The sequence below is a fragment of the Gossypium hirsutum genome, chromosome D13, assembly GCF_007990345.1.
Source record: "Gossypium hirsutum isolate 1008001.06 chromosome D13, Gossypium_hirsutum_v2.1, whole genome shotgun sequence".
Taxonomy (NCBI): domain Eukaryota; kingdom Viridiplantae; phylum Streptophyta; class Magnoliopsida; order Malvales; family Malvaceae; genus Gossypium; species Gossypium hirsutum.
Window position 1 is genome coordinate 22239877 of NC_053449.1, and position 21320 is coordinate 22261196.

The following is a 21320-nucleotide window of genomic DNA, read 5'->3' on the forward strand; positions in this document are numbered from 1 at the left end:
ATATTGGATTGAGACATTGATTTGAATTGTGAACATGAGCAACTGTGAATTTAATGAAATAAAAATGAAGCATTGAATTACATGAGTAAGTATCGGGTCTCGTAGGCCCTATTTGTTATAATTATAGTATTTTGAAGTTATAATGTAAATATTTATAAAAGCATGTTAATAATTTGGAAAACCTTAATTTGAATGAAATTTTGTAACTCGGTTTAATACGTATGCAAATGTATGTGTTCTAGTAATGCCTCGTACCCTATTCCGGCATCGAATACGGGTAAGGGGTGTTACAACTATTTTAATTTAATAGTTTTCCCGACACTAAAGGGAGAGAAATAATAACTTGTAATTAGTTAGGGGGAGAGTAATTTGAACCAGAAGTTTAATAAGGATAACTCATTACAAGTTCTCTCATAAAAGAAAATAATAAATCTATATGGTCATATAGTAAAGGTGGGTGCTCTAGAAGACACACAAGACATAATAGCTAAAACTCTAGAAGAGATTCAGGTACCTGAAATTGAAGATTAAAATAGTGAAAATAAATAAATCTCGATACGTTATGTCAATTCGAGAAAATGTGAAACCGATAATAAAAGTAGTCGACAATGGTTTTTGCATGCAATATTATTGTTGAAATAATAAAATAAAAAAAGAATTTTGAATAAATCTATTGAGAAATATAGATATGGAATAGATTGTTCAAACTAGAAAGATGCAACTCAAGTACAATTAAATTTGTGGAGTTTTTGGATTGGTAGTCCAAATATCTAAAGGTATAAAGCCAATGAGAGTACAAATGAAGTAGTTTTCTAAAAGCGAAATAAAAATATGAAGCGCTAAGTCTTGGCATTGATTATGAAAAGATATAATATTCTTTTATGGTGGATGCAATAACCTTTAGATATATTATTAAACTGACAGTTCATAAAAGATTTAAATTACGTCTAATGGTTGTTGTTACAACCTTTTATGAATCACTATATAGTAAAGTTTATATTAAAATCCTTGAAGGATTTAGAATACTAGAAGCATATTGAAATTATCGGGAAATTGTTCATTTATATGAATTGAAATAATTTGAACATATGTGGTAAATTTGACTTTGTGAATAATAGTTGAAGGAGGATTATAAAATGATGCAAAATACCTATTTGTGTTTTTATAGAAGAATTATGATTAAAGTTTGCTATGATTATTGTTGGAACTCCTGAAGAGATCAAAATATATTTCCCCTAAATTTTCCTTCACTCATGACTTTCAAAAGAATGGTGACATAAATACTCATTTGGAAAGCTAGTATTTAAGATTGAATACGTAGAATATTAGATATTATGTGATGTTTTTATGAGGGGGAGTAATTACACACTGTACTCTTTTTTCTTTAACCAAGATTTTATCCCATTGGGTTTTCCTGGTAAAAGTTTTTAACGAGGTAGCTTGTAATAGAAGATTGTGTACTCTTTTTCTTTCATTAGGTTTTTATCCCACCGGGTTTTTCCTAATAAGGTTTTAACTAGACATATTATCTATCAATGGACATCCAAGGGGGAGTGTTATGAATATCTTATTAAGTAGATGTCCATTAAGATCAAGATAAGTTTTGATGTACTTTAAATTCTAATAGTCATTAGAAGTATATATCTACTTCATTTATACTTATTATGCCTATAAATAGAGATTTTGGAGAAGCTTTCCTGCTTGATCAATAAAAGTACAGTCTCTCTTTGCTCTCCTATTCTCTTTGTTCTTTTTCTTTTATTTTATAACAATTTTTATATTTTTTGAATTTTTTTTATAATTATAAATTTTAAAATTTTTAAGAATCAAGACTAAAGTAATGAAATGCATAACCATTGAAAGCTATTATTTTTAGAATTAAAATCAAATTGATAGGATATATAAACATTGAAAACTAAATTTATTATTATACCAATAAAAAATCACATTAGGATCTCATTAGAAATTTAATAAAAATTTACTTTTTCGAGTGACCAAATAAGTAACACTTTTCGCTCTTGAGAGAGTAATGAAATAGTTTATTTATTTAATTTTATCTAAATTATAGTATTTTGAGTAAATTGTATTAGACATCCTTAAACTAAAAATAAAATAAAACTAAAAAAATAAGATGAAACTATAAGGCTTTTATAAAAGTTTAGAAAACCTCAAAATCAATATTTTTATAATATGCATTTTTCTTTTAAAATTTTCGTTTTAAACTATGTCATATAAAATTTAATATTTCATTTAAAATTTAAATTCATAATGTTAATAATAAAATAACATTATTAATATAATATTAATAATTTAAAAATATAATTAAAATGTTTTAAAGTTTGTGGAGGAATTTAGAATAAAAGTTATAATTTGAGAATGTTGGGTGAAATCACTGTAGTATTTTTATTCAAATTCACCCGAATATTAGATAGACAAGATCCCCGAGGCACTAGCACCAGTACCAGCACCAGCACAGCCCATCCTGCACAATAGAATAAGAGCCACTGCTAAGTTTATAACCAAAGGTCGTAAAGAATGGCAAACCCTAGGCGAAATTCCTACTCTACCAACCAAAGCGTGGACGGCTCATTTCAGTCTCAGACCCAAAGCTCGTCTTCACTCTCATCTTTGAAGCACTTACTGAAAAAACCCCATGCATTACCTTTTCTTCTATTGTTGCTGCTGTTGCTGACATGGGTTTCACTCAGATTGCAGTATTCTTCTCGTTTTCGGCATCAGCAATTGGGCCAAGATGCTCATCGCGATGACGATTCTAAGGCCAATCTTGTCAGATTCAAATCTGGGCTACCCTCAGCTATTGTCAAGGACAAGCGTGGCTGGCTGCTCGACCCGGTCTCTCTTGCGCTTCAGTTTGGCGTCAGAGGTCTGATGCTAACAATCTTAGGTTGTTCTTTGCATGTCTTCAGCCACCATTTTATTTAGATTATATCTTTGTACCCAAATGTTTAGGTCACAATTCTTGTGCAAATCACATGGCAACTTTAGGATGCCAAATCAAATGAAAATTTTAGATGGCTTTGTTTGCTCATATGCTCACTTAAACACTAATTTCCTGGAAATGGATGCAGGGATTCTCTTTGTGTATGTTGTTTTATTTCACGCAGAATTCACTAAAATATGGTTGCCGTACTCTGTTCCTTTTACTCCAAGTAAATGTGATCTTTGGTCTAACTGTATGAAACGTGTGTTGGTGTGTGAGCAATTAGCAATGCCCTGGACAAAACATTGATTCTGTATTGCTAAATTCTAGATAGGCTTTAAAGTCCCTTGTTTCCTCATTGTTTGATAATATATATATTTCTTTTAGGTATGTTTAGTTACTCTTTTAGTAGCATATTTTCTTGCAGGTGGAGCGGTGTCTTGTTCTCAAGTACACATCGGTGAAATTCGACGTGGTGATATTAGGGGAAATCACAGACACTATTCCTGTAATGAAACATTTGTCATTTGGGGGGCGAAGACAAAATTCAGGGTATTCTCTTTTTTCATGGAACACTATTTTGATTCTTCTTCATATGTCAGAAAGGCAAAAGCCAAAAACATTGATTAAAGAACCAACTGCAGTTTTAACTAGGATATTCTTCCTCCCATTTATTATTTTCTCTTAACAACATTTCATTTAGGGGTATCTTTTTTCATCTTTCCTCTCTCTCTTTAGTATTTATTCATACTATCTCTATGTCACACTATGCTTGTTTAAATTCTTTTTTCGGTCTTAGTGTGATTATATGTTTAGTTCGTATAGAGGATTGTTTTGGATCTAATGATTTTGGTTTCATCCAACTATAAGTCCTCAACTTAAGACAAGGATCTTCCTTAGGCTAGCAATATCCTCATGCTGATGTTTTAAAAGGTGAACTATTAAGCCTTGGGGTTCATGGTTTTCATAGATTAATCGATCGAATCATCAGATCAAAAAATTATCTTGAGGATTTAAGGCAAGGCTTGAACTGAGAAGGTTAACATGGCTACCAATGCCAACGTAATCCTTTGTATTGCTTTCAACGTTTCAATGCAACAAAAGTTTCTTTTCACTTTCCCGTTTCTTGTTACTCCATTATTAATATATAAGATTCGTACTTATCTTTTCAATTTTCTTTTTTCTTTTTTTGTTGAAGTTGTGTATCTGAATTTTCCTTTACCTGTGAACTTGGTCATCCAACATCACTATATCAAATCCTTAACAATTTTTTTTTTTCTTTTTGTCCTATTTCTTTCATGTTCCCAATATTTCTTTGGCGTTGTACTTTAAGCTCGTACTAGCATCTTCTTCCTTGTCGTCTTTGTTATATTAAGATCAAGATACAAGATATAAGATAAGAAAATTGAACATCTGTTTTAGGAATGATGATATGAAATCTGGGTTTAAAGTTAATTTTCAATCTCTTTTCTTTATTCCTATTGTAGCATAGATTTCCCTAGTCTATTATATGGATCAGAATATTACTAGACTTAGTTTTTCCATAGTCTGCCAATATCTTGATTCACTCGATTAAGAAATCCAAACAGCTAACATCTTTACTATTTGATCATGGTAATAAAATTCCTTTACTTTTTCATCAGAACAGAAATATTGGTATCATGCAGTAGCACAGATGGAAGTGTATGAAAGATGTTCTAGATATAGTTGAGATATGTAATTTCATGTTGCACCTATTGCAGTTGGAAAATAATCAGATGGATGGTAGAGGTTATGCTGAAGTGACAATTGGGGAAGACGAAGTAGTTGTTGCAGCTAGCCCAAGTGGAACAGCCCATGCTCTAGTAAATGTAGATGCCTTGCGCAACACATACTTTGTGGGTTGCCAAGATGGTATGGTGAAGTCTAATAGCTCAAATACTGATTTTAACGTCTGGAAAAATCTTTGACTCTTTACTTTGTTCCTTAACTTTCAACTGGAATCCATAATTTTTTCTTTTTTCTTTTCTTCCCGGGGATTCTAAAAATTCTGAAATGGTATATACCTGCAAGTATCTCACCACTTCTGTAGTTCAGTGGTGGCTCTTTGCTCATTGTTTCATTCTTATTTTTATGAAACTTTGGTCCACTTCTGGATGTCTTATATTCAAAATTGAGACGATTTGATGGTTTTTTGGTTTGGGATTAGAGTTGACCATCTTGTTGTTTGTGCAACAGATGCAGAAGTATTTTGATGGATGCCATCTTCATTTGTTCGATTATAGTTTCTTCCTCCACTTCCTATTATTGTTATCTATATACTACTATTTAAGCCTTTGATTGAGTTGGTGTCACGATTTAATCAGGTATCCAACTCAGTTAGTAAAATTACGAAAGTACGTAATTAAAATAATTTATATTATTTGGAAGGATTTTAGTCTTTTTAATTTAAAAATAAAAATAAAAAATATTCATGTGATTAGATTTGAAAACATTAACTTTACCACTAAATTAAAACTTCATTTTAATGTAATATTTACTTTTTGATTGTACTATTTAAATCTCTGATTAAATAGATGTTATGAGTTAATTGGTCATCAAATTTAATTAGGGAAATTATGGAAATATTATTTTGTAATTATAGAAATATTATTTCGTAATTAATTTATATATATTAATTGATGGTATTTTAGTCTTTATTTTAACAAAAATCAATAAAAATAAAAACGTTCATATGATAAGATTTGAATCCACATGAAATGAATTGATAAAATGTTAAATTTACTACATAATCAAAGTTTCATTTTAATGTGTTTTATACATTTTTACTTTAGTTTGTATAATTTATTATCTTCATTAGTTATATATTTATATTTACTATTATTTAAACTCCTAATTGTTTCGGAATTACTAGTCAACCAGGTACCATTAAGGGTATTTTAGTCCTTATCTTAATAAAAATCAATGAAAATAAAAATATGCCTATGGTGAGATTTGAACTCACATAATTAGATTGAAAAAAACCTTAAATTTGTCATACAAGTTTTATACATTTTTATTTTAACATGTATAATATATTATCTCCATAGTTGTCTTTACACCATTAATAAAATATCTAACTTGATGTCTCGAATTAATTAAACACCAACTCAAATTTTTGTACTTAAAATGAGTTATATTATTCAAGACTACTTTAGTTTTTTTAACTTTAAAAAGAACAATAAAAAAAAGTATACAAATAATGAGATTTAAACCCATGCTAATTAGATTTAGAAAATCTTAAATTAACCATTCAATTAAATTTTTATTTTAATTTATTTATACATTTTAATATTATTTTGCACACTTTATTACCTCTATAAATTGTATACATTTTACTTTCATTAATTATTATATGTTATTTTAAACACATTTGTCTTTTGAATAGTGGTTTCCACACACATACATATGTAATAGAATTTTTAGTATATATTAAATACTGTTGTTATGTTACAAGTTAACTCAATGACAACACTATGATAAACAATTGTAGTTTATTTAGTATCGTTAATATGATGTATTTATGTGTTTAAATTTTGTTTTACTTGTAATTTAATCTATTTTTTTAATATTATACATATTTCATGTGTTAGTAGTTTCTTACATCACGTGCGTTGCACGTTTATTTACATGTTTACTTATTTTTTTTATAAAAATGTAAGTCTTCTTTGATAATCCATCACAAATTTTAAATCAACTAAAATATTAATATTTTCAGTGATTTATTTTTTAATAATATATAATAAAAACAAACGAATTGAAAAATCATTTAAAAACTAGAAAAAGATGGGACAAAGTGTATAATAGGAAGAGGGGAATAGAGTTAGAGAAAAGAAAATCAAAATCACAAATCTCCTGATAGAAAAAGGAAAACAATATGAAAGAAGAAAGAGGAGGAAGAAAGGAATAGAGGTGTTCATGGGCCGGGCCAGGAAAAAAATTTGGCCCGAGTCCTAGGCCTGGGCCCGACCTAAAATATGGGCCTAAAATTTTGTCCAAGCCCGACCAGGGAAAAAATTCTTAAGCCTGAGCCCGGCCCAGCCCAACCCGACCCATTTTTTTAATAAACACCAAAAATTTATTTTAAAAATAAAAAAAATAAAAAAAGTATTTTAAAATATTTTAAAATTAAAAAAAATAAAATATATATTTATTATATTCGGGCCGGGCCCGGGCCAAAAAAGTGGTGCCCGAGGCCCGACCCATTTTCTAAACTGGCCTCATTTTTTTGCCCAAACCCATATTTCGAGCCTATATTTTTACCTGAATTCTCCCATATTTTGGACGGGCCGTCGGGCCGGGCCGCCCGGCCCATGAACACCTCTAGAAAGGAATGCGACAATCAACAATCAAGAAATGAGATTTTGCTTAATATAGGTAAAATTGTAGGGAAGCCCCTGTATTTAGGGACAAATTGTATTTCAACTCTTTTACTTAAAAAATAGATAAAAATCAGTCTTATACATTATGAAAATATGCAAATTAATCTTTTACTTAAAAAACTCAACTATATTTTTTATTAATTGATTTTTTTTTTGTGAATTGGCTTTTAACTAATTATTTGGGTTTTTATAATGGTGACATGTGTATGTATTTCAAAATTTCAGATACTCATTTAGCCATATACCCATTCGTATCCCTTTATAATAGACAGCTATGTTCCCAAACGTAAAAATTAAAACATTTTCATTACAAAAATCATCTTGAGAAAATTTATTATGTTCATCAACAGGGTAAGAACACAATTCTTTCAAAGAAACTTTTTACCTTCCTTGGCATGTCAGTCCATGGTCTAAGTATTTTAGTTAGCTATTGGTTTTTTTTTTATGTACAAAAAAAGTGTTTTCTTTGACATTTTTGTTAGCTTGATAATGTGTAAGACTATACGTGATTATCAAGAGAGAAATTATCACATATCACAATAATGAGTAATTAATTAATATTAAATTTGTTATATCATATAATAGTTAGTACCTAGTTTGTATATTCGTTGTGTATATCAATTTAAAATAACATTTAATCGTTTCGTAATTTTTATAATGAAATTAAAATATATATATTAGTTTTATAAAATGTTAAAACAAAAGGTAAGTTTTTTATTTAAATAAAGTATAAAACTACTTAAAGTTAATATAAATATAATTATTTTTATATAGACTTTTGTATTTAAAATATTTTTCAAAAAAATATTTTTATTGACAACATATTTATAATCACAGGTTCAGAGAAAACAATTATTCATGGATTATTTTAAATAAAAATAAAAATACATGGATTTATTAATAAAATAATCAATTTTTACACTTTGGGAATCTAAAATAACATTTTAAATACATCATCAAACACTTTGGTTTAGGTTATATTTTATGTACAGTGTTGCATTGAAGTATTTGTAAAAAATAGAATATCGGTAATAACAATATATCATAAAGAAAAGAGAAATAAAAATAAAGAACATAGATTTTTACGTGGAAACCCTTTCGGGAAAAAAACACAGGCAGAGGAGAAGAAAATTTACTATGTCGAATTCGAATGATTACAAGAGGAGTAGACTAGGTCTATTTATAGGCTTGTAAAACCATATTCTAATAGGAGTGTAGTAAGATTGAAACACCTTATTCTAATCAATATCAAATAGAAGGAGTTTAATAAGGTTTAAGAAAACCTTATTCTAAAATAAAATAAAAGAAGTGTAGTTCTATATGGATTTTACTTTTATTTTATTTTATCACTGTATTTTATTTAAATAAGGATTCGGGTTACTTAATTCTAACAATCTCCACCTTGACACGAATATTAAATGAACAAATTCTTCATCGCGAACTCTCAACGAATAAGTTCTCTACCTCTTCCATAGAACCCCTTAAAGGTTTAACTTCAACAATGAACACCAACCAAGTCTAAGAAATGCTCAAACTTGGTTATAGGAAGTGACTTAGTCATCATATCTGCAGGATTTTCATAAGTACTAATTTTGCTCACAACAATATCACCACGAGCAATAATATCACGAACAAAATGATACCGAACATCAATGTGCTTTGTTCTCTCATGAAACATTTGATCTTTTGTAAGGAAGATGGCAATCTGGCTGTCACAAAATAATGTAATGATTTGAAGGTCTTCATTGAGTTCACTAAAGAGTCCTTTCAACCAAATAACTTCTTTACAAGCCTTAGTAATCGTCATGTACTCAGCTTCAGTAGTAGGCAAAGCGACTGTAGTTTGCAAAGTGGCTTTCCAACTGATTGTACAACCTCCGATTGTAAAGGCATAACCTATGAGAGATCTTCTTCTATCAATGTCTCCAGCAAAATCAACATCAACATACCCAATGACTCCATCTTTAGTTCTTCCAAACTGTAAGCAAACATCAGTAGTACCTCGTAAGTATCTTAAAATCCACTGAACTACTTTCCAATGTTCTTTACTGGGATTCGCCATGTATCTACTAACTGCACTGACTGCATATGATAAATCTGGACGTGAACAAACCATAGCATACATGAGAGCTCCCACTGCACTAGAGCATGGAACATGTGACATGTACTCAATCTCATCACCTGATTATGGAAGCAAAGCCGATGAAATTCTGAAATAGGCTGCTAAAGGAGTACTAACAGGCTTAGCACTCTGCATATTGAACTTACAAAGAACTTTCTCAATGTACCCCTTCTGACTTAGGTACAATTTACTTACTTTTCTATCTCTGAGAATCTCCATACCAAGTATCTTCTTTGCTAGAACCAAATCTTTCATCTCAAATTCTTCACTTAGTTGGGCTTTGACCTTTCTTATCTCTCCTTTATCTTTAGCTGCTATCAATATATCATCAACATAAATGAGTAGATACACAAAAGAACCATCACTGTTTTTCTTAAAGTAAACACAACTATCAATTCTACTTATTTTGAAATCATGAGAAGTCATAAAGGAATCCAACCTCTTGTACCACTGTCTTGGTGACTATTTCAAACCGTAAAGGGACTTTTTCAGCAAGCAAACATAGTCCTCTTTTTCTGAGACTGTAAAACCCTCTGGTTGTTGCATGTAAATATCCTTATCAAGTTATCCATGCAAAAATGTAGTTTTTACATCTAACTGCTTAAGCTCCAAATCATGCATGGCCACAATACCAAGCAAAGCTCGAATCAAACTATGCTTCACAAATGGGGAGAACACATCTGTGAAGTCCACTCCTAGAATTTGACTGTAACCATTTGCAATAAGCCTTACTTTATATCTGGGTTCTTCAACTCTTGGAGTCTGTTCTTTCTTTTTAAACACCCATTTACAACGAACAACATTTTTACCTTTAGGAAGTTTCACAAAATCTCATGTTCTGTTTTTATGGAGTGATTTCATCTCCTCTTGCATAGCAAACATCCACTTTTCTGAGTCTTCACAGCTAACCGCCTCAGAATAATTAGATGGTTCTTGGTTTACATCTATATCTCCAGCCACATTTAAAGCATAAGTAACTAGATCAGCCTCGGCATACTTCTTTGGAGGTTTAATTACTCTTATAGTTCTATTTTTGGCGATAGAGTATTGTGGTAAATAAGAAACTCTATTCTAAATTTTTGTACTGGCTTGAGGAGTCAACTCTGTTGTAGATTCTGGATTAATCTGATGCTCCACCTACTTTTGATTTTCTTTATTGGAAGAGTCTTTAATAGATAAGTTAGGTAGCATAGCAGTTTCATCAAAAATAACATCTTTGCTAATCACAAGTTTTCTATTTTTAGGACACCATAACTTATACCCTTTTACACTAATTTTATAACCAAGAAAAACACCCAATTTTCTATTATCAACATGAGCATATGCAGGACACCCAAAAATCTTTAAATCAGAATAGTTAGCAAGATTACCAGACCATACCTCTTGTGGAGTTTTTTTCTTAGTGGCAATAGATAGAGATCTGTTGATCAAAAAAATCCAGTAGAGGCTACTTTGGCTCAAAAAAACTTCAACAAGTTAGCATTTGACAACATACATCGAACTTTCTCCATGATCATTCTGTTCATTCATTCTGCAACGTCGTTTTATTGTGGAGTATGACAAACTGTCAAGTGTCTCATGATCCCTTCTGACTTGTATAATTCATTAAACTCATCAAAACAGAACTCTAAGCCATTGTCTGTGCGGAGGTGTTTTATTTGTTTTCTCGTCTACTTTTCAATCATAGTTTTTCAAGACTTAAATGCGAAAAACACATCACTTTTCTACTTCAAGAAGAACGCCCAAACTTTTTTGGAAAAATTATCAACAAAAGTTAACATATAATTAACTCCACCTCTCGAAAGCACTATAGATGGCCCCCATAGATCAAAATGAATATACTCCACCGTTCCTTTCGTGTTATGGATTCCTCTAGTGAATCGAACTCTCTTTTACTTCCCGAAAACACAGTGTTCACAGAACTTTAGTTTGCAAATTCCTTGTCCATCAAGAAGTCCACTTTTGCTCAATTCTGCAATGCCGTTCTCACTCATATGCTCTAGGTGCATATGCCAAAGTTTAGTAATATCATCATCTGAAAAGGAAGAGGAAGTGACAGCTGCACCACCAGTAACAGTATAACCCTACAAAATATATATCTTGACAGTCTTTCTCTGGCCTTTCATCACAACGAGGGAACCTTTAGAAATCTTCAAAACCCCACTTTCAGTTGTATATTTGTACCATTTTGAATTAAAAGTACTCAACGAATTAAATTTCTCTTCAATTCTAGAACATGTTGCACGTCACTAAGTGTTCTAACAACTTCGTCAAACATCTTAACTTTAATCGTTCCAACACCTGTAATTTTACACGAAGCATTATTTCCCATCAAAACAACACCTTCAGAAACTATTTCTTAAGTTGTAAACTAATCTCGACTTGGATTCATGTGAAAGGTGCAGCCCAAATCAAGGATCCACTCAGCGCTCACTTTAGAATTGTTGATAGAAGAGACTAGAAGTTCACCATTGCTGTAGTCTTCTACAACATCAGCTTCACCAGATTTTCCTTGTTGTTTTCCCTTTTGATTCGTAGCCTCCCGTTTGATATTGTTCTGCAGCTTATAGCACTCAGATTTAATGTGCCCTTCTTTTCTTGCAGAACTTACAAGTTTTACCTCTGTTTGAAGACTTTGATCTACTTTTAGATTTACCGCGAGGATTTTGTTCCTGTGTCCTTCCACGATCATCATCAGCATTTCGATCTTGTCTTCCACGAACAATAAGACCCTCTCCCTGAGAGTCAAGTTTAACCACAAGGTGCTTCATTTTATCATACGAGGTTAAAGAATCATAAACCTCATCAACTGTGAGAGACTTGCAGCTATATAAAATCGTGTCTCTAAAGGTTGAATAAGACGGGGGCAACGAACAAATTAGAATCAACCTTAGATCTTCCTTATCATACTAAACCTCCATGGCCTCCAAGTTTGAGACAATTTCTTTAAACACTGTTAATTGTCCGTGCACAGACGCACCTTCTTCCAAACGATGAGCATAAAGACGCTGCTTCATATGCAACTTGCTGGTTAGAGTTTTCGACATAAATATTTATTCCACCCTCTTCCATAATGCAGTGGCGGTCTTTTCCTTCATCACTTCCTGCAAAATTTCGTTAGACAAATACAGATCTAATTCTGTTAACGCCTTTCGATCCTTACGCTTCTTCTCTTCATCTGTTAATGTCGAAGGCATCTTTTCTATCCCTAGTAGGGCATCCTCCAGGTCCATCTGCGCAAGAACTGCTTGCATCTTAATCTGCCACAATGCAAATCTGGTGCTGCGATCCAATAGCAGAATTTCATACTTCAAAGATGCCATTACCGTGACCGAGATGAACAACCTAGAAGCTCTGATACTAATTTGTAAAAAATAGAATGTCGGTAATGACAATATATCACAAAGAAAAGAGAAATAAAAATAAAAACACACAGATTTTTACGTGGAAACCCTTTCGAGAAAAAAATCACTGGCAGAGGATAAAAAAATTCACTATGTTGAATTCGAATGATTACAAGAGGAGTAGACTAGGTCTATTTATAGGCTTGTAAAATCATATTCTAATCGGAGTGTAGTAAGATTGAAACACCTTATTCTAATCAATATCAAATAGATGGAATTTAATAAGGTTTAAAAGACTTTATTCTAAAATAAAATAAAAGAAGTGTAGTTCTATATGGATTTTACTTTTATTTTATTTTACCACTGTGTTTTATTTAAATAAGGATTCGGTTCATTTAATTCTAACAATATCGTATTTTGTATAAGAATTTTCAATCCATCAGGTAATATATATGATATGATGTATGTAAGGTTTTTTTTTTTTTTAAACTCATGTGATACATGAGTTTATATATATATGATGTGATTAGATGTGTTCATCAGTCAAGTTGGGCATGAACACAATATTAACGTATTTTATGTTTGTTTAAACTTGACCCGACTCAAAAAATATTACTCTTAAAAATTTTCCCTAGTCTACTCATATTTACAAATGGTTAACCCGAGCTCGTTTTAGGCTTGTTCATATTTTAAAAAAAAATTAAAATATTTATATTATTTTTAATTAATATTTAATTATTTTTTCATTTATTAAATTTTTATATATAGATATCTTAAAAATTATAGAAATGAAATAGACAATACAAAATTATTAAATTTATTTTAAAAATATGGAAATTAAATAAAAAAAGACTATTATAAATTATATTGTTTAGAAATCTTGTTTGCTTTATTTTTAAGTTTGAGCATTGTAAATTAAGGGGAGTAAATGGTAATCGTAATATGAAAAGTGCAAGCATCATAAAATGTAATCTTTGATTTGTCTATGGTATAACAAATCATATAAACTAATAATGTAATTTACATTTAATAATTAGACATAATTTGCATTGTTAAAGTAGGAATTTATTTTGATGAATTTTTTTAAAACCCAATGTTTTTTTTTTTGAGTAACGGTTCGTTTTGATTCATAATAGGCTTAGAAGACCAAAATAAAAGAACACAAAATATCTAAAGCAAAGCCTATAATGTTTCAACAGAACAGAAAAAGAAAACAAAACCCAACGTAATCCAAAAACAACTTCCAGTCCCTTCGGTTACCAGCTATTACAAAACGGCCAAATCCTCCAAAATCCGGTGATCTGAACAACCAGACAAGAAGGGGGTTGAGTTTTACTTATGGCGTGTGAAAATTCTCAACCCGGAATTTTAAAGAGCAGAAGAAAAGGCTATGGTGGTCAATTGAAACGTTGGTCAGAATCTGCCGTTTCCAAAGTTGGTACTGGAGCGTCTTCAACCCAGAAAAAGTCTTCAAATCTTTTCAACCCTTCGACTGCCATTGCATGCGCCGCAAAGTTCCCGTCTCTTGCAATAAATTCAAATCTGCATGAGGAAAAATTCCTTGTTAGAGCCTTCGCATCCCAGGTAAGGGGTTTAATCTCCGAATAATCTTCTTTTGACAATTGGAGATTTTGAATAACTAGTTTAGTAGTGGCAAATCTAGGGGGCTAGCAGGGGCCAGCCCCCTAAAATGTAAAATTTCTATTTAGGCCCTTGAGATTTTTTAAAAATTTTAAATTAGTAAAGGTAAAATTACACTTTGCCCCCCTTAAAATTATAAAAATTCTATTTAATCCTTTAAAAATTATAAAGATATAGACTATAAAAAAAATTAAAATTTCATCTAACCCCCCTAAAAAATTGTTCTGGCTCCGCCCTTATAGTTTAGAATTATTTTCTAGAATAATGTTCGAAAAGCCCATCTTCGGCGCAAACTATAGCCCATGAAGAACCACTGTCGCTTCAGCTAACACCACCAATCTAGCCAGTTCTAAACCCTGAGCCCATAATGAGCCATTCATCATTTCTTATAATAAAACCTGATGCTGCATGTTGTCTTGCTGCAGAAAAGCCTGTATCAACATTAATTTTGACCCAATTCGGAGGAGGGGGCACCCATTTATTCAAATATCTTAGTCTGGGATGCTATAAAATTGATGATATCCACCGAAACTCCCTACCAAAGCCCCTGATAAAGGCAACCACTCCTTCTATGCTTTGCATCTTTTGTTCATGAACGAATTTGTTGCGAGAAAACCCAAGTGGCCAAATTGTAATTGCAATTTCATCTTTCTTGTCACTAGCTGAATTTTCAAAGAGCCAGTTTAACCAATTAGTAAAACACATAACTGCTACTGAATTCGACCACAGATAATTTAGGGTCTGTTTGATTGAATGAATTGATTTTCCGGAAAATCATTTCCAACTTTTCCAGCGTTTGATTGGCGGAAAACATTTTCCATTTGGAAAATGAACTCCAAAACAAGGGAAAATGGGTTACATTTTAGGGAAAATGTCTTACCCTTTCAATTTCCGTAAGACATTTTCCGTGCTCTCCTCTCTATCGCCTCCTTCATTCCTTCCTTCATTTCCGGTAGAAAATTGCTTCTGTTTATCGATTTTCCAGTAACTTGTTTTTTTAATTATTCAATACTTGTTTTTTTAACACAATTACAAATAATTTATTTGATATTAATTTTTTTCAATTTATAACGATTAATATTGTAGCTTAATAATTGAGTATTATTATAAATAAATCATTGCAATATATGTAAAATAATTTAAAATATAAAAATTTATTAATATATATCAATATATGTAAAAACAATTTTTTCGAAAAATATTTCCAGAAAATCTGCCAAACAGCCGAAAATATTTTACACAGATTCAATCAAACACCAGAAAATATTTTCCAGTAAACCATTTTACAAAAAAGTAAAACATTTTCCCGAAATTATTTTACGGAAAATATTTTACTGGCAATCAAACAAACCCTTAATTTGAACCAAACTTGCAAAGCAAACGTGCAATCACGAGCAACATGGGTAGAAGATTCACTACAACCCTAACAACGCGGACATTTATTATCTGTCATTATTCTTCTAAAATGTTAATTCTAAAATGTGGGAATATAATTTTTCGCAAATTTCCATACTAAAATGCGATATTTTTTATGGACATGCTAAACTCCAAATTTGCTTAAAAGTATATTTCTTTGCTAAACTCAAATTTAGAAGGCTCAATGAGAATTTTATATTCGCTTTTTACTAAATAGATGCTCAAATTTTCACTAGACCATACTACCTTATCAGATTGATTAGTAATAGGTAGAGGAATACTCACAATTAAATTTCCTTCTTCTTCCATGAATGTTGAGTAGATTAATTCGCTGTTCCATCTATTTGGATTATATAGAATCAGATCACTGACACACTCCATGCCTGTTACCCTATTCGTAGTAATTAGGATTCTATTTTTTTCCCAGTAACCAATAGTCCTGCCAGATTGATACAGAACTCCCCGACCTTATCCTCCATCTCAGCCTAGATTTTAACAAACCTTTAGCGCATCAAATGCTTCTCCACACAAGCGATGGATTTGCACCCAAAGAGGCCTCCAGAAAATTTAACCCGTTGCAATATTTCGCACAGATCAATTGAGCTGTTAATGATCCAGGATTTTCCAGCAATCTCCAACCTTGTTTTGCTAATAAAGCAATATTGAATTTGGATAAGTCACGGAACCCCATCTAGAACACCAATGCAAACCATTCCTCCCTATTTTCTTTTGTCACCAAAATCTAGGAATAACAAATTCTAGATCCTTGCAAAAAGATGTTGGAAGTAGGAAACAAGCCATTACATACATAGGGATGGCTTGCAAAACAACTTTGATTAACACTTTCCTCCCAGCCACCGAAAGCATTATCAAACTCCAGCTAGAAACCCTTTTAATCAACTTTTCTTTTATCTCCCTAAAAGCCTCATTTTTGTTTTACCCTACAATTGAAGAAAGGCCAAGATGGGTTGATACTTGAGTTGACCTCCAAGATTCAACAAACCTTTTCTTTACTATTCTGCTTAACATTAGAGCTAAAAAGCACTCTAGATTTATCAAATTTTATTACTTGACCAGAACTATGAGCATAAATCTCCAAATTATCTTTAAGTGCCTTAGCCCCATCAGATGTTGTATCTTCGAAAATAAGACTATCATCTGGAAAAAATGAGTGATAAGAGAACTATGAGCATAGTATTGAACTTACTTATATTGAATTGTACGTGAATTAAATGGAAATTGCTAGTGATATGATTTGAATTGTGAGCATGAGAAATTGTGAACTAAATGAAATGGAAATGAAGCATTGAATTGCATGGGTATGTATCGGGTCTCGTAGGCCCTATTTATTATGAATATAATATTTTGAGGATATATTGTGAAAAATTATAAAAGCATGTTAAAAAATTTGAAAGTTTTAATTTAGATGAAATTTTATAATACGATTAAATACGTTTACAAGCGTTTGTGTTCTGGTAATGCCTCGTACCCTATTCTGGTGTCGAATACGGGTAAGGGGTGTTACATTTAGTGGTATTAGAGCTATGGTTTAGTCGATTCTCGGACTAACATAGCGTATATGTGTTTAGCTATACATTTCATATTATTACCAGAAGGACAAAATAATTTTGAGAAAATTTCATTCGAAAATTTCGTCGTTTAGACACTCAATTTAGTCAAAAGGACTAGATTGTAAAAAGTGCAAAAGTTGAGATCTACATGTTAGAAGTGTCTAATTTTTATGAAATTTTAAATTAGAGGTCCTTATATGGTAATTAGACCATTGGTTAAGTTGGTGGACAAAAATGGACATGGTTAGGCATGTTTCCAAAGTTTTTCATTAAGGGTATTTTGGTCATTTAGTTATTAAAATGAATTAAAAACAAAATTAAAAGCCAATTTTTGTCCATCTTCAACCCCTAGGCCAAAAATTACATGGAGAAACCATGGATAGGGTTTTTCAAGCTTCCAAGCTCGATTGTAAGTCCGTTCTAGCCCCGTTTTTTAATGATTTTTACGTTTTTAAAATCCTCGTAACAAGATTTACCCATTTTTACCATTATTTTGAACTAGGGTTTGTGTTTAAAAATTTACCCATGAATTATATGCATGTATTTTGATGTTTTATGGAATAATATGAATGTTTAGAGTGTGATGAACGTCTTTTACTAAGTGATTTTCGATCAAAATGCCTAAAAGGATTAATTTGTAAAAGTTATAAAATATGTCACAAGTGTGTGAATAAGTGAGAATTGTGGAGTGCTATAGTTGTGAAAATGGTTCGGCTAGGCCTAAAATGCAAGGAAATTGAATAAAAATTATTTTACGAGGCTAAGGGTAAAATTGTAATTTTGTGAAACTTTAGGGGCAAAAATGTAATTTTTCCAAAGTATGATTTTTGTACTAAATTGAATAATGCGAGGTTAAGTAAGTTAAATGTGTTATTATAAATCAAGAAAGACGAGAAATTGGCTTAGATCAGTGAAAAAGAAAAGTGAGAAATTTCCCAGTTGAACCTCCGGAATAGAAAAGATACGAATAAAGTGACAATAATGATCACATGTGTGGCATGGGCTGTGTGCAGGCCACTGTGTGAAAGAGATAGTAATGGTCACGTGTGTAGTACTATGTGCAGGCTACTACGTCTACCGGGTACCAGTGATTATAAAGGTGGTTGTTGTGTGCTGATTCCACCGGGTATCATTGATTATAAAGGTGGTTGCTGTATGCTGGTTCCACCGGGTACTATTGATTATGAAGGTCATTGCTATGTTCTGATTCCACCGAGTATCATTGACTATAAGGGTGGTGCTATGTTCTCATCCACCGTGTATCTGTTATTATTCCGAAGTGTTCATTGGGAAATTGACTAAGTGAAAATACATGAGATCATGTAATGACTAAGTGTAATTGAATATGAATATGTGATGAATGAGTGCAGGTATAAGTGTGAAACTTTATGAACAATGTGCTCGATCTTTGATCAGACCATCGGTAAGATGCAGTGGAGTAAGTGAAATTATGAAAAAGTAAATTTAGCAATAAAACAGGTTTGGACAACAGCAGTTGTGTGACTTTGAAAAATCACAAAAAAAATTATGGAAATTGAATTAGAGAGTGAATAAGATACGAAATTAAAATTGAATGAGTCTATTTTCACATAAAAGATAAAAAGCAAGCAAACGAGTTTTATATTATGAGATATTTGAATTTTAGTGAGACAGGGCTAAAATGATTTCAGAACCCCCTATTCTAAATATGTAAAATCATTAAAAATTGTACAAAAATAATTATGGGATCAAATTTATATTTTTAGAATCCTGAATGAGTCTATTTTCAAAAGAAACAAACGAGAACATTATATGAATTCTGTACTATGAAATAATTATTTTTTAGTGAAGAAAGGTCAGAACTGTTGAGTAGTGAAATAGAGGAAACTTTAAAGAATAAACTGTACTTATTGGCTAAGCAAAAAATTCTAAAAATTTTATGGTAAGAAGATATATGAGTCTAGTTTTGGGAAAAATTAATGGATCTTAATTTGGAGTTTGGTAGCTCGAGATATAAATAAATTAGTGACTCTAACTCAGACAGATAGTTTGAATTTACATACAATAAAATAGTGAAAGTATGGATAATGTTGTTTAAGTGTGTTATACACATTAAGGATGTGGAATGAAGAGGAGGAGGAGGAGGAAAATTGAGAAATATATGAATGATTTGTGTATAATTGGTAATATGCTCGATTATAATTGATAAACGATGAAATAGAAATGATGCTTATATTTGCGCATTATTGGTCATGATTTAAGGTCATGTGGGAAAATAAAGTTTTATAGTATGTGTGTATGGTATGTTTGGAATACGATTTAGCTTGAGGTAATGTCATGAATGGTTTATGAATTAACACATGTTGGTAAGTTTGATGCTTTAATAAATGTTGTGCTCATCCATACTCATAATGCTTATGTTATATGTTTATTTGGTTAACATATTTGATGTACATGCTTAGGCTTTGACCAAATTGTGGCTGGATTATGCCACGTTAAACTTATAAGTTATGCATTAAAATGGTAAGTGCCTAAATGGAAACATGCTTGTGATCATGACAGGGGTGGTAAGGTTTAAATTATGTAATCTCTAGTGAAATGGTTTATCATGTGGTTAGTTCCAAAAAGAATTATGCTTAAATGCACTAGCTTGCGACTATGGTTGAACGATATGTTTATGCCTTGTGTGATATGCATAGGAAACAGGTGTGGAAAGGTAATGAAATAGTAAGTTCATATTTGAAGTGAAAAATGACGAAAAAGGGGATGATGGGATGAATTGATGTTGTTATTTAAAATAAAGTGATATTTTCATTGCAAAATTGAGAATTTCATAAATGTGTTAATGAATGGTATAATCGAAAAATGTTGAGTTAAATGGTAAATACATATTAGTATTGAACTTACTAATATTGAATTATACTTGAATTAAATGGAAATTGCTAGTGATATGATTTGAATTGTGAGCATGAGAAATTGTGAACTGAATGAAATGGAAATGAAGCATTAATTGCATGGGTATGTATCGGGTCTCGTAGGCCCTATTTATTATGAATATAATATTTTGAGGATATATTGTGAAGAATTATAAAAGCATGTTAAAAAATTTGAAAGTTTTAATTTAGATAAAATTTTATAATACGGTTAAATATGTTTACAAGCGTTTGTGTTCTGGTAATGCCTCGTACCCTATTTTGGTGTCAAATAGGGGTAAGGGGTGTTACATAGAATGCAGAACTTCATAGCAGCTAGTATATTGTCAGTGATAAGCCTCATTGAGACAAAAGTGCTTTGTGCCTCGTCTATACAATAATGAAGAACCTTTTGGAATTGATTCATTGGCATACTTGAAATAATTTTATAGAGAATATTAAAAATGCTAATTGGCTTAAATTGACCTATAAGACGAGGGCACCTAATCTTGGGAATCAAGACAATTCTTGTTCGATTTATGTCAGCAATATTGTGAATCCGATTCAATGTCTTAAAACCTTAATATGTCAAAACCTTTGGTAAAAAACCGCACCTAATCCATCCTCTCCAGAAGCCTTTAGAGGATTCATAGACTTTAAAGCCAAACACACCTCCTCGTAAGAAAATTCTCACTCAACGTCTTCATTCATTGGTTGAGATATGCATGACTCAACTCTTTCCAAAATAAATTCTGGATTCCCAATTCCATTTTAGGTGAATAGGGAATCAAAATAATCTGTCGCCAACAACAACAACTCCATATTACTCTCATAATTATTTCCATCAACATCTATAAGATTCTCCATTTTGTTCCTCCGTCTTCTTTCTATTGCAGTTTTGTGGAAAAAAATTGTGTTTCGGTCACTATTTTTCATCCAGTTTGCTCTTACTCACTATTCCCAATAGAGCTCCTCTTGATCTGCCTCTAAATTT

General features: G+C 31.4%; 1 protein-coding gene across 2 annotated transcripts; it reads left to right on the plus strand.

Annotated features, from left to right (window-relative positions):
• The first annotated feature begins 2394 nt into the window (after nucleotides 1-2394).
• Nucleotides 2395-5112, plus strand: LOC107918378 (uncharacterized). Of its 2 annotated transcripts, none has more exons than XM_016847930.2 (3): nucleotides 2395-2905; nucleotides 3369-3493; nucleotides 4684-5112. In XM_016847930.2, the coding sequence occupies exons 1-3, from the start codon at nucleotides 2536-2538 to the stop codon at nucleotides 4888-4890; spliced, it is 702 nt and encodes a 233-aa protein (XP_016703419.1). In that variant the 5' UTR covers nucleotides 2395-2535; the 3' UTR covers nucleotides 4891-5112. The 2 variants fall into 2 exon arrangements, with proteins under 2 accessions (XP_016703419.1, XP_016703420.1); XM_016847931.2 differs by having other exon boundaries at nucleotides 2395-2884.
• Nucleotides 5113-21320: the final 16208 nt, after the last annotated feature.

Excerpts from the sequence above, each read along its gene's own strand:
- LOC107918378 (XM_016847930.2), top strand. The coding sequence starts at position 2,536 with ATGGCAAACCCTAGGCGAAATTCCTACTCTACCAACCAAAGCGTGGAC. Across the intron at positions 2,906-3,368 it reads TCTGATGCTAACAATCTTAG|GTGGAGCGGTGTCTTGTTCT; the intron begins GTTGTTCTTTGC and ends ATTTTCTTGCAG. Across the intron at positions 3,494-4,683 it reads GGGCGAAGACAAAATTCAGG|TTGGAAAATAATCAGATGGA; the intron begins GTATTCTCTTTT and ends CACCTATTGCAG.